At 47.1% G+C, this 13,191-nt stretch overlaps 1 protein-coding gene across 5 annotated transcripts in view; it reads right to left on the reverse strand.

Annotated features, from left to right (window-relative positions):
* Positions 1 to 7,663: 7,663 nt before the first annotated feature.
* Positions 7,664 to 13,191, reverse strand: part of TTLL7 (tubulin tyrosine ligase like 7) — a 79,423-nt gene continuing 73,895 nt past the window's right edge. For all 5 annotated transcript variants that reach the window (XM_083743333.1, XM_083743332.1, XM_083743331.1 and 2 more), the window contains one exon: positions 7,664 to 7,973. In XM_083743333.1, coding sequence (XP_083599459.1) covers positions 7,859 to 7,973 — 115 coding nt within the window. In that variant the 3' untranslated portion in view covers positions 7,664 to 7,858. The remainder of the gene's footprint in view (positions 7,974 to 13,191) is intronic.

The following is a 13,191-nucleotide window of genomic DNA, read 5'->3' on the forward strand; positions in this document are numbered from 1 at the left end:
TGTGCCAGCCACAAAAGGCACCCAACCCAATTCTTCTTCCCCTGATTGCAGCAATAAACGATCTCTTACAAATCTAGTTGTTCCGGGCACTTTAGTTTGCCATGAATGAGAAATGTAGCTGTTCCCCATCCTCTTTATCGTGGGAACCCTTGCTTTTTACCTGCAGTGAAATTCCACCTCTCTGCAAAGGATCAGCACAAAAGTGAGCCGTGTGTGTGTGTGTTCTAAAGTGGGCTTGAAGCTGTTTTGGAGACCTTGGGGAATGTTTTCCAAAGGCACAAACAATACTTGAACAGCTCATCCTCTTTGGCATTTGCACTACCCATGGATTTTAGACGCCTTGGTTCTGGCATTACTTCTGTTCCCCATAAAACAAAGACATGTCAGTCAAACTTTTTAAGTTGTGAAGTGCCAATTCAAGCAGGAATAACATCTTACCAACAGGACAAATGCCAATATTTTTCTTGACAAGTAATAAATTGGCACTGCTTGTCGAAAGTCGGAAAATAAGCTTGAGCTAGCAGTGTAACGGTACCAAATAGATCGTTTAAAAACCCCACTGAGGAATGCTGCAGTGACAGAATGATTGTCTATCATCTAAATTGGCTGTGTTCACACATCATACGGAAACATGGTTTTTATCTTCCTTTTTCATTATCGTTACAAGGATGATGCATAGCGAGCCACAGGCTCACACACTCCCTGCCCCCTCCCAGTGCAGATACAAGGAGATTGGAAACTTCCACTTCTGTTTTGCTCAACCACAGTTTGGTGTAACTTATGAACCCTAAACTATGGTTTATTGTAACTAGGGATTTTTATCAGCCAGAGCTCAGCGCCCGCACCTGTCAGATGGGCACCATTGCCATTCTAAGAGAACAAGGGAGAAGTTCATGGTGAGCTTGGGCACATCTTTTTTTCTAGAGAAATAGCACTGATTGTAACTATGTGAGCTTGTATCTCTGGAATTTATCTCTAATTTCTTACAGAGTTGCAATGGCCACTGATGGAAAGCAAGGGAAACTTACTGTATTGCACAGCTATGGTTAGTGAAAACAGGCTAGTTTCATAAACCACGGCTGTGTCCTTGATAACAAAGTCCAAGGACTAAAATCTTTGTAGCAAAAAAAATGTAGATTTTTCTCAGTTTGGAATCATTGATGCTCATCCTCAGCATGCTGATTTCAATATAGATTGATTCTAGATCCTGCTTAACACAAGCATGGGTGGAGTTACTTGAAACATATTTGAACTCCCTCTTAGTTAGGTTATCACTTTTCCTCTCCGTACATAACTCAGGTGAATGAAGGAAATAGATATAGTGATCTTGGGATATTTCCACCCACACCACCATTGGGAAGGTATGAATACATCTGCTCCATTGCCAGACCTGCCTACATCTGTTTTCAAATAGACACACTGATCCATCTTCAATGAGCTTTTATTAATTTATTTATTTTAGAATGCATCCATTTCTCAATAAGCATTTTTCAGGGGCCAAAAAAAAATAAAAAAATAGTCAACAGTTCTAGCCTGTGTATAGGTATGGTAAAGAGACCCCTGACCATTAGGTCCAGTCGTGACCGACTCTAGGGTTGCGGCGCTCATCTTGCTTTATTGGCCAAGGGCGCCGGCGTTTGTCCACAGACAGCTTCTGGGTCATGTGGTCAGCATGACCAAGCTGCTTCTGGTGAACCAGAGCAGCGCACGGAAACGCCGTTTACCTATTTATCTACTTGTACTTTGATGTGCTTTCGAACTGCTAGGTTGGCAGGAGCAGGGACTGAGCAACAGGAGCTCACCCTGTCATGGGGATTCGAACCGCCGACCTTCTGATTGGCAAGTCCTAGGCTCTGTGGTTTAACCCACAGCGCCACCCGCGTCCCTATAGCCTGTGTATAGACTATGCATTAAAAACAAGTGTTCTAGTCTCCCTTGATTCTGGAACAAAACGTGTGTACGTAGAACAAGTTTCAATATCCATGCTGCTTCCAGGTTTGGTTAGTGTGTATATGTACGACTGAAGAGAAGAAGGGAAAGGCAGGACAGAGTCACTGCTAATCGTATTGACCCCTTGCCTTGCAGAAAAATAGTGACTAGTTAGAAATGCAGAGTTCTACAATAGTGGAGGCAGCAAAATGAGTCAGAAGAACAGCTGTAGGTAGGAAGCGCCATTTTAAAAAAAAGTTCCCTCAGAAAAAAACCCACCCAGAAAGTTAAAAGTAACAATAATGAATACCATCAGGGAGTTTCTAGCCAAGTTTGTTCTGATTACAATGAGTTTTTACAAAGGGAAACATTCAAAAACATGCAATCACATCTGCATTTTGAAACGATAACAGTCCGTTCTACCACCTCAAGGGTTGATTGTCGCATTATCCTGCAACTGGCTGGGCCTAAAAGGTGAGCAGGCATCATGAAAACAATTGCCTCCTCTCCCCCCTACTGCTATAAACCTTAGGAAAAGGTCATTCATAAAAGTACATCACACATTCGAGGGTGGGGGTGGGGAGAATGCAACACTTACTGAGAAGAGAAAATCGGAAATATGCATAAAAAGGGAACATCGTATTTGTACGCTTCCTTCACCATCACAGCCATTAGTTGTTGACAACAGGACCCCGCTTTCGATTTGCAATACTGGTCAATCTCCCTTCTACTGTTGCCTCAGTTCCCCTAGTTATTTTCAAGACCTGTCACAAACTGGCAGGACGACAGGGAGGAGGAAGAGGATCCCAGCGAGGGGCATAGCCAGGACTGGGACACACTGGAGCAAGCTGGGGATGGAGAAGTACTCACAAGCTGACAGGGGATGGCGAGGGGGTGGAGGTCAGTGCACATGAAGCATGGCAGCAGGAACCATCACCAGAGCCAGAGAGGAGGCCTTGTCTCCACAAACACAGTGGGCCCTGAGGCCTAGGGAGCAGCAGGAGTGGCGCTCTAGGAGGCTGAGGCAGGCAAAAGCCCCCAGCTCAGGCCAGGTGGAGCTCGCTAGCTCTGGGAGGAAGTGTGTGATTCTTCAGCTGGAGTAGGCTCAGCACAGGTGAGGGTCACCTGCCTCGTCAAGCCCAGATGCTGCAATCAGCAGGCAAAGTACAAAGGGGAAGCAGAGATGGGGTGCTGTGTCTGCTCAACTGGTCATGCTGAAGGACCTTGGCTTGGATGCGCCTGGACCTTTACGGGACTGTGCTTTGGTTTGACTCTGGTCTGTATCCTGACTGCTGGACCTTCAGACTTGGCGACTTAGATTCACCCTGGACTGTTGTTTCCTGGACTTTGCTTGTATGACTTGGCCCCCGGACTTAGACTTAGAAAACTTTTTTGCTGCCAGGGGTTGAGGACAGTACTGATTTGCTTCCCAGTGTTCCAAACCCTCACACCAACACTTTACTTTCTCTGTAGAATGAGAATTTCTAGGCACACACCCTTTTTTAAAAAAAAGAAAGTAAAATCTGATGTGATAATTTGACTTTGTTCACCTTTTTGTCCCTACTCCTGTCACGGGCAGATCTGAGAAAATGTTCCTGACTCTTTCACACTGCTATATTCCCTAATATCAAGCAAGACCATGTTTCTCTGAACCCGCCCTAGTTTCTGGAAATGATTCGCCACCACCTGGAAACCATTGTATTTGTTTATCAAGCCCTCTAACATGCCATCTTTTAGGCAAGGGCAAGTAACATGGCAGTTTTCTTGACCCTGCACTGGAAAGACTAGGGTTGCACAGGAATGCAAGTTGCTTTAGACAAAGAGGTGCCATGTGGCAGTTTTACCTCAGGTCCTTCTCCCATTATCACATTAGAATAGTTTGCTGTCCTTGTGGCTGGTAATGTCATGTTTTATGTCTCCACAAACCAACTATGTGTTCTTTCCTCACGATGGCCACCATCTTCTGCTCATGAAGCTACTTTTCATTGGCATCTCCATGGCCAATATTAACACGTGACCTGACTCTGTCTGTATTATAAAACAGAGGTGAGCAGCTTATGCTTCTTGGCCTAATTTCATGAGGCTGCCCCCAACCAAACGACATGTGGGCAGCAAGTCGGGGTGTGTGTGAGAGGGAAAGGGTGGCAGAGAGAAAGAAATGTAGGTATTAATATAAACCATGCTTCTTTTAAACAGCTACGATTTAATATTTGGCTATGCTGACAGAGGCAAAACGTTCAAGAGATTTGGCAGAACTCCTGTGGATGATTTGCAAACTACCTCTTGTCATTTCTGCACGTTGTCACCTCTACCTTGTGTGTCACATTCAATTCCTTAACCCGTTTTCTCATCTGGAAAACCAATTCTTTCTAAGAGAGGGGGGGAAATAATCCACTAGACAATTACATTTCCAAAACCATTCTTCATAGTTTCTGCAAGAAAATGCCACGTCAGAGGATTTCTTCCACAACACAATGCAGCGCACCTCTTTGCACAAATACACTGCTTTATAAGATTTAAAGAGAATGTTGTTGGCAGCAGCGTCATTCTGGAAGATGTCTGCTTTCTCAATTAGTCAGTAGATATTTTGCATGACTCCCAACGACATTGCAAATATCTACCTGCCCCGGGGAGAAACCAGAAAGCTCAAGACACACACAAAAAAGACAATAAGACATTAACCACTGTTGGCTGTTTTTATTACAAGGCTCCAGTTAGAAACTGTATGTCAGACCTCATGGTTTTGAATAATTTACCCAGTGGATTGTCTTCACTTAAGCTAAGAGATCTCAGCATGCCCTTACTGGGGGGAAATAAAATTACACATTTCTCATCATTCTCTTAACATTACAAAATATGCCAGAAAGTACACCAGATTTTGGCTTGTACCGGTTTCTCTTTAGGTAGAATCATAGAACTGTAGAACTGGAAGGTACCCCGTGGGTCACCTAGTCCAACCCTCTGGAATCAAAGAATCAGGAATCAAGTAAGCAATGGGAAGTGCCATATTTAGTAATTAACCACTTCCCTCTCTCCCAGTCCTTTTATTTTATCCTGACAACACATGTGAAGACAAACAAGAGGCTTTACATAAATGTTTCCAGTCCAAAAGCATCATGACTATGAAATAATGTTCCTGTAATAGCTTCCCCCCAAATCAATTCAACTGGGAAGAGCAATCCTATACTCAGCCGTACACCAAGACAAAAGAGATAGCCCTCTGCTATGCCAGCAGAGTGGCCACCATATCCAATGCATGATCAGCCCAGGAGAGGCCAGGGAGAGAAATGGAGTAGGAAATACAAAAAGGCAGACAAAATAAGACCCACAAGCATCCCTGGAAACACTGCTGAAACCCACCACTCAGGTAGGGTGCTGGCAATGGGATCTGTGGAGGGAGCCAATTCTTACAGGCTATTTGTAAGGTCTCAGTTCCCTGGATCAGAGGGACCGTTCTCCAACACCAGAGATGGTCACCCTGGCTGCTCCAGGCATGGAGGAACCATTGCTCTGAGCCATCCCCCTCACCTCCCCCCATGCAGATGACAATCCTGAGTCCTTGCCACTCCCTTTCTATATGGCTATTCTCCTTCCCGCCCTGACCCCCATCTCCTGCTCCTCCCTTCCCTCCAACCAGTTATTTCCTCCAGAAGCTCTTTCCCTAGCAGCCTGTGTCTGGTTCTTTCCTTGGCCCAATGGCTTGTCTGTGCTCCCATTTCCCAGGGTGTGTGGCCTGCCTGGTCGGTAAAAGAAGCACCCCTTCTTTTACGGCGTGCTTCCCTACAGGGCCAGGTGAGGACGATTTGGAACCTTCATCTCACCTGTGTAGCAAGTCTCCTCTGCTACAATGAGCTGCTGTTTGTGAGTAAATGCTACGGAAGTTCTCCCAACTCCTCCTGTGTCCTGGACCAACGCAAGGTTTTCTCACACACCGAGTACATTTCCCAAACCCATGGGATGCTCTACAACCAGCTTCCCATACAGGTGAGGCAGGGTAGGTAATGGGCCCCTTGGGTGCAGTTCTTCCTGTGGCTTTTGCGCCCCTTTGTGAGCCACTCTGTTTACCCAGCCTGGATTGGCCATACTGCACCTGAAAAGAGGTCCAGCACCCCTTTTCCTGTCTCATACTGAGGCAGCAAGGGAACACTATCCACGGTCTGTTCCCCCTTAGCCCTGCTATGTGTGACGTGATAATGGGGTTCCTTGCAAAACACCTTGGGTGGGGAGGTGGGGAGTCTGGGAACGTTATAGACTTTTTTTCACCTATAGCTAAGTGTGTGGGGCCTCCAGAGTTTTCCCATCCCCACGCTAAGGGGAGTGTGTGAAGGTGAGAAATGTTATGGGGTGCAGTCGCAGTAGTAGTTTGCACCATGTGCTCCCCCTTCCCTGGCTTGCTTACGTGAGTCCCAAGGAGCAGAGTGGAGTTTGGTGTTTGTGTCCTGTGCCCCAATGCAAGTGACCTATCAGGGTTCGAAGCAGAGAAGAGCTAGCAAGGCGCTCAGCACCCTACAAGTGCTCTGGGGACAGGCTGTTTGCCAAGTGTTCCCTCTGCAGGTGAAGTGTCTGTTTCCCCTCAACAAAGCTCCCCATTCTGGGATGTTAACTATGTGTGACTTGAGGCCAGAGAGCTATTGTTTGAATTGTGGGCTTCCTAGGTCCGGTCGATAGGCTGGCGGTGCTGTGCTGTGAAATGGACGCCGAGTTACACCCAATCTAGGACTCCAGAGTTTGTCAACATGGCACTCTCTGGACTGTGGGAAGTGTCAGGGTGCAGCTCAGCTTCCACTGTAGGCTGATGTACCTACATGAGAAAGGGTAGATAGAGAGGAAAGCTTCCTAGACTGTCCAACTTGTGCTGACGGGTTAATCTTCCTTCAGTGTTAGGCAGATAATCTTAGGTTTGCTGATGTCACATCCTGCCTTCCTTCTTTGTCTCCATGCCTCCTCTTAGAGCAGGTATACTTAGAGCGCTCTCTCTCTCTTTTCTGTTGGCTCAGTGCATCTCCACCTTAGTTAGAGCATTCCTACCAGCACAAATCCCCCAAAATAAACATTAGCTTTCCTATGCTCCTAGACCCAGAGTCTCTCTGCGATTGTTTGCAGGGTAGAATGTGCTTCTCTCACAGGGATTCCAAATTCAGCTCAACATCTGCTGAGCATTCCACTCCAAAGTAATACAGGTGTTGTTGTCAACAACCCTCACCATCCTTTGACCATTTGGGGCTGTACTGGCTGGGACTTCTAGGAAATGGGAGTCCAACATCAATCTGGAGGGTACCGCATTGGCTCCCCTTGCTATACTTTGCCATGGTTCTCAATATGGGAGCAGCTAGTTTTCCATTGTCCGCCTTCCATTAAAGCCAATGAGAGAAAAACTCCCTCTGCCGAGTCTGTGGCTGACGTGTTGCACTGTCGAAAGGAGTGTGGCAGTGGATTAAAGGAGTATATGATATAATGCTAAGTGTGCTCGCCCCCCTGAGCTGCCCATGCCCTGGCCACATCTTCTTCGCCAGTGAAATTACTCCATCAGTTCTGCCAACATATGAGGGGAGTTCGGCTGGTGTATCCGCCTGGCCAAGGGTGTATTTGGAGTTCCACCAGCATTTGGGGACGTCTTCCAGATCCTAAAGCTCCTTAAGCCGGTGGATCTTTCGTATAGGATTGCGTCCTTATAGTGACTCCACAGTAGGGAAGGAATTGCTAAAGAACCTACCAAGATCTGGGCATCCGTATCTCTCTGTAAACATTTTGAGAAGGTTTATTACATTTCCAGAAAGGTTAGGTGTTTACAGCAGGTTTTTGCGCTACATTTTTATATACTGTAATAAATATATAACAGTGCCTGGGTTCAGTTCCATCGCACATTTGAAATTGAGAAGAAAAAAATAAAATAAATTGCCCATTATATATAACAACATTCCCTTTCGCTTCATGAGTGGTCGTATCTAGGTGTAAACAAAACGGAGCGAGTCATTCCAGATGAGCTACATCCAAAACCGGTGGAGGGTTTCATGATGAACTGCAAAGGCCCTGGCAGTGAGTACCTGAAAGAAAGGAAGGAAAGCACGAGAATTCAATAAATATATTTATTTCAGTAACATGAAATCGCTGAACAAGGGTACAACCCAGTAGAGGGATGTGTGCTGGTTCATTGTAAGAACGCTTGCAGCATCGGTAAAATAATACCTTCATTTATTGGCTGGCTAAAATAAAGGTGTTAAGTTACTGGCACTGTGATTTTTAGGCACATCTAAGGGCAGAATGCTACCACATCCAAGCATGTGGAGATGAAGAGGTATGGTGGGCACACGCTAGGTAGAATCCAATCATCTGTTTTTTAAAAAACAAAACAAAACACAGAAGTTGATTTCCTGTTTCCCACCCTGGTGTGACCCCGATTTCGCAGCCTCTGCAACATGAGCACCTTGTCTTCAACTGTGAAGTGCTACTCCATCTACAGTCTTTGTAGACATTGCCAGGACATCGAATGCAGCAGCAACATGCTTCTTCTGCCCCAAAGACACATGTCTTATTGACATGTAACAAATCCCTATCTGTGAGAGGTATGCCTGCCATTTAGGAAATTCATCTCTTTGGGGAGGGTTTTCTTGCAGGATATGCGTATGCTGGTCAGTAATGTTCAACTCTAGGATGGGGAACCTCTAAGCTTCCAGATGTTGCGGTACCTATTTATCTACTTGCACTTTGTGCTTTCGAACTGCTAGGTTGGCAGGAACAGGGACTGAGCAACGGGAGTTCACCCCGTCCAGGGATTTGAACCGCCGACCTTTGATCGGCAAGTCCTAGGGATGATGGGAATTGGAGTCTAATAAAATTTGGAGGCCGGGGAAGGCTGATATAACTATACACTTACATTTAACAGCTCTAATTCTTTGGTCTAGGGGAAGTGAAGCAGGCCAGATAGTCAACAGGGGATAAAGGGACTGGCGTGAAATGTTTGGGCTGCTGGATAGAAGCGTAATGTTTTGGCGTGTCGGCCGCCTTCTTGGTCTTTTGTCTAGGATAAGCGACAACAGGCGGTAATATATACGCTCTGTTTCTGTTTCCCATGTTGTTCTGATGCACAGCAGTGGCTATTTAGGAAAGTGAACTGGGCCTGGAATGCAAGCACAGGCCACGACCGACTTAGGCACGTCCAGAATGGAGCCTGCGGCAAAATCAGGATTGCCTTATGTTCTGCTGTATAATCATGGGATGTCTGCAATGAGCAGAGTGAATGTATATTTACCCTGGGGAAAATGGCTCTCCAGATGTTTCTCAACTGGCATGCTTGATGAGGCTGTTGGAAGTGGCAGTTCAGCAGTATCTGGAGCGCCAAAAGTTATCCGTACCCGATTTATACCATGCCCCCTGTACATAACATGGTTCGTCTGTGTGTTTCCCCTTCCCTGCTATATCTATATTTATGATCTACTGCAATTTCTTATTTCAAGGAGTTCAGGGTGGCATACATAGGGCCTACCCACACTCCCCTACCCCATTTTATCCTCATGAGGAGGATAGGTAGGTGAATATGAAAGGTAGCGATTTAATAGAGTTGGAAGGGGCCATGACAGTCACATACTCCAACCCCCTGCAATGCAGGAATCTTTTGCCCACCATGAGGCTCAAACCCATGACCTTAAGATTAAGAGTCTTGTGCTCTACGTGATCTACTAGGATACCAGGAAGGCTTCAGGGCCAAGAGGAGATGTAAACCGAGGTCTCCCCAATGCATAACCAAAGCTCTTGCTACTATATAATTCTGCTTCTGTAGGAGGCACAAAATGCCCTCGAGTCAAGGGGTTTAAGGGTACAGTCAAATGCTACACTTCCAATGCTCCTAAGAGGACTCTAGCATGCCTACCTTTATCTGAGAGGAGCCCCAAATCCTGCATTTGCCGTATTGCCTTCATACCGCTGAAGAAATCATTGAAGGATAGAGCAGAACCAAATCTTTTTTTCAACAAAGTTGCATAATTTAAAACATTTTTTTTTTTTTGCATTGCATTCATTTTAATGTAAAGTTTGCTTTACATGTGAAAAACTAGGCATTTGAAACTCAAAGAAGTCCTGGCCAATTTTTTATGATTTGCAATTGCAAGGTTATGAACATTGTTGATCTAACTTGCATTCAATTAAATGTTGTTTCCATGCCGACATAACAACACAGGGCAATGTGTATGTAACTATTATAAATAACTATTATACCTAAAAACTATTATACCAATCTGGGGAAAGAGGGGAGGAGTTTTTACGTTTCACAAACCTCCCTCAACACAGAAAACTAGAAGGATGTTTACTTCTGCTACAATCCTATACCTGCTTATTGGGGAATAAGTCAATGAGGCCAGCTTCTGAAAAGACATATATAGAATTCAGCTGTTAAATCTCTCCCTGCTATGCTAATTTCCTAAGTATAAGGAATTTCAAATACAGTGGTGCCCCGCAAGACGAATGCCTCGCTAAACGAAAAACCCGCAAGACGAAAGGGTTTTCCGATTTTTTAGCGGCTTCGCAAGACGAATTTCCCTATGGGCTTGCTTCGCAAGACGAAAGCCCATAGGGAAATCTCCGGGGACAGCGGGGAAGCGCAGCGCGCCTTCTCCTCTGTTCCTGGACCTGTCCTAAGGCTTGCAGTGGGAGGTCCGGGAAGAGAGGACAAGGCGCGAAGGGCTTCTCCTCTGTTCCCGGGGCTTGCGGTGGGAGGAGGGTTTTTCCTCCCCACCGCCAACATTCAGAACAGCATTCTGAATGTTGGCGGTGGGGAGGAAAGCCCTCCTCCCACTGCAAGCCTTCAGGACAGGTCCGGGAACAGAGGGGAAGGTGCGCAGCGCTTCTCCTCTGTTCCCGGGGCTTGCGGTGGGAGGGTTTTTCCTCCCCACCGCCAACATTCAGAACAGCATTCTGAATGTTGGCGGTGGGGAGGAAAGCCCTCCTCCCACTGCAAGCCTTCAGGACAGGTCCGGGAACAGAGGGGAAGGTGCGCAGCGCTTCTCCTCTGTTCCCGGGGCTTGCGGTGGGAGGAGGGTTTTTCCTCCCCACCGCCAACATTCAGAACAGCATTCTGAATGTTGGCGGTGGGGAGGAAAGCCCTTCTCCCCCCAGCCTTCAGAAGAGTTCCCGCCTAGGCTGCGGATAGCAGCCTGCTGCCCCGCGCGAGGGGCGCTCTTAAGCAGAGCGCCCCTCGCGCGGGGCAGACATTCGCCGCTTGGGGAGCCCTGCAGGGGAAGTCTTGCAGGGCTCCCCAAGCTGCGAATGTCTGCCCCTCGCGCGGGGCAGCAGGCTGCTATCCGCAGCTTGGAGAGCCCTCTGGACCTCTTCTGAAGGCGGGTGGGGGGCAAAAGTCTTTGTCCCCCCTGCCTGCCTTCCCGGGGGATTTTAAAATGCTGGTGGGCGGCAGCGAAGGCTTCGCTGCCGCCCGCCAGCATTTTTAAATCGCCCCCGCTGTCCTGGGGCGATTTTAAATCTGAGACTTCTCCGCTGTCCCGGGAAGGGGGGGGGGAGCAAAGACTTTCGCCCGCCCCCCGTCGGCCTTCAGAAGAGGTCGGGGGACAGACTGTCCCCAAACCTGGTCTGAAGGCGGTTTCCATAGGAACGCATTGATTGATTTTCAATGCATTCCTATGGGAAACCGTGCTTCGCAAGACGAAAAACTCGCAAGACGAAAAGACTTGCGGAACGAATTAATTTCGTCTTGCAAGGCACCACTGTATGGCTGAGCATTCAAGTGGGCATTCCTCCCTTCTTTGAAGTTGTACCACCACATGCCTCTTCTCAACAGGTAGGTCTTTTTTCATTCGAGTAGGATGGAGAAGAAAATCCGAGTGGAAATAAGTCAGGAAATTTGGGAGATGGGTGAAGGCTTCAAAGTGTTAAGGGAAGGTGGGAGATGGGACATTGATGAGTTGAGATTGAAGGGGATCTTTTTAAAACAACAACAACATCGTAGTGCAACGTATTTGTTGCCTGCGGAACCAAGTCATTCCACACCTGTCATCTAGGAGCATCCTCCACACTTAAGTGTGATAGACTCGCATGCAACCGTGTATATGCACGGAACCAGGAAATGATTAAGTAATTCAATCCAAACCTGGAAATGGGGAAAGAGACCTGGAGAGTCTTTGTGCCTCATAAGGAGACCTTCCCCAGAGCCTGAAGGGCACGTCAGTGAAGGGGGAGGAAGCCCCTAAGAGACCGGAGGCACAGCAGGGCTTCCCCGCCCCCACTGCTCAGCCTCCCCGCCTAACAGATGGCGAGGCAGCGCAGCAGCAGAGGTCACCGATGCAATTCCCACACATCCTCCAGCCCCCTGCCAGCCCCAGAGCTTCAATTCTAGTTGTGGATATTTTTGGATACAGTCTTTTGGGTATGGATTGGAGAGAGAGCGACGGAGAGGACGTTTAGAGGGTGCTCCCCACTTTTCGCAATTTCACTTAGGCACGTGGGGGCCCGGAAGTGGGGTGATGCCTGTACTCCGCAGCAAGAGCCAGTCTCACCAAGTATTGCAAAGATGCATTCCTGGCAGTGTGAGAATGTTGGTGCCCATGCCATGAGCGTTGCCCGCTTGAAAAGGCCTCCTCTGGACCCCTCTGCACTTCGGAAATGCTAATCACACTTGGCAGTTTCAACACCTCAAAGACACGAGCAGCTTCTAGGAATCCACCCGGCACTTACACACACACACACACACACACTTTTTATTTTGAACAGTGAATGCTAAGAATATACTCCCCTCCAGGTCACATATCTCTCACGTGGAATTCACCTTTCCACCCCTGCGCTCAAACCACAAATTGTGGTTTCTGCGAAAAGGCCATCTTTAACCCCAGCTACTGCATTCAGTGTGGCTGTCCTTGTGTAGTGTCCAGCAACACTTAGGACAAGAGACACAAGACTTCCATCTGTACCAAATGCCTGCACAATTTTTGTACTGCTTTCTGAAGTTTAAAAAACAACCACCCTCTGCCACATCAGCCATATCTATATTGATCATCCATCCATCCCTCTTCCAATTCAAGAACCATTCCTCCAGTTTTGTCACACACTGAAATGCTTAACTCTCTTCTCTAATTTTATATAAAGGGGCAACCAGGCTTCTGTCTCCCTTTATCTTGCTGCAGCAGCAACAGGATCAGCAAGGGAAAGAACTAAGGATTAAGCAGTTCCCGTTACGAAAATAAACAAATGCCCGCACAAAGCCCTACAAGCCAGAAACGCCATTAACACATTTAGGTACATTAGACTAAACCGGACTGTTAT

The sequence above is a fragment of the Podarcis gaigeae genome (genome assembly GCF_964106915.1).
Source record: "Podarcis gaigeae genome assembly, chromosome: 6".
Classification (NCBI taxonomy): Eukaryota; Metazoa; Chordata; class Lepidosauria; order Squamata; family Lacertidae; genus Podarcis; species Podarcis gaigeae.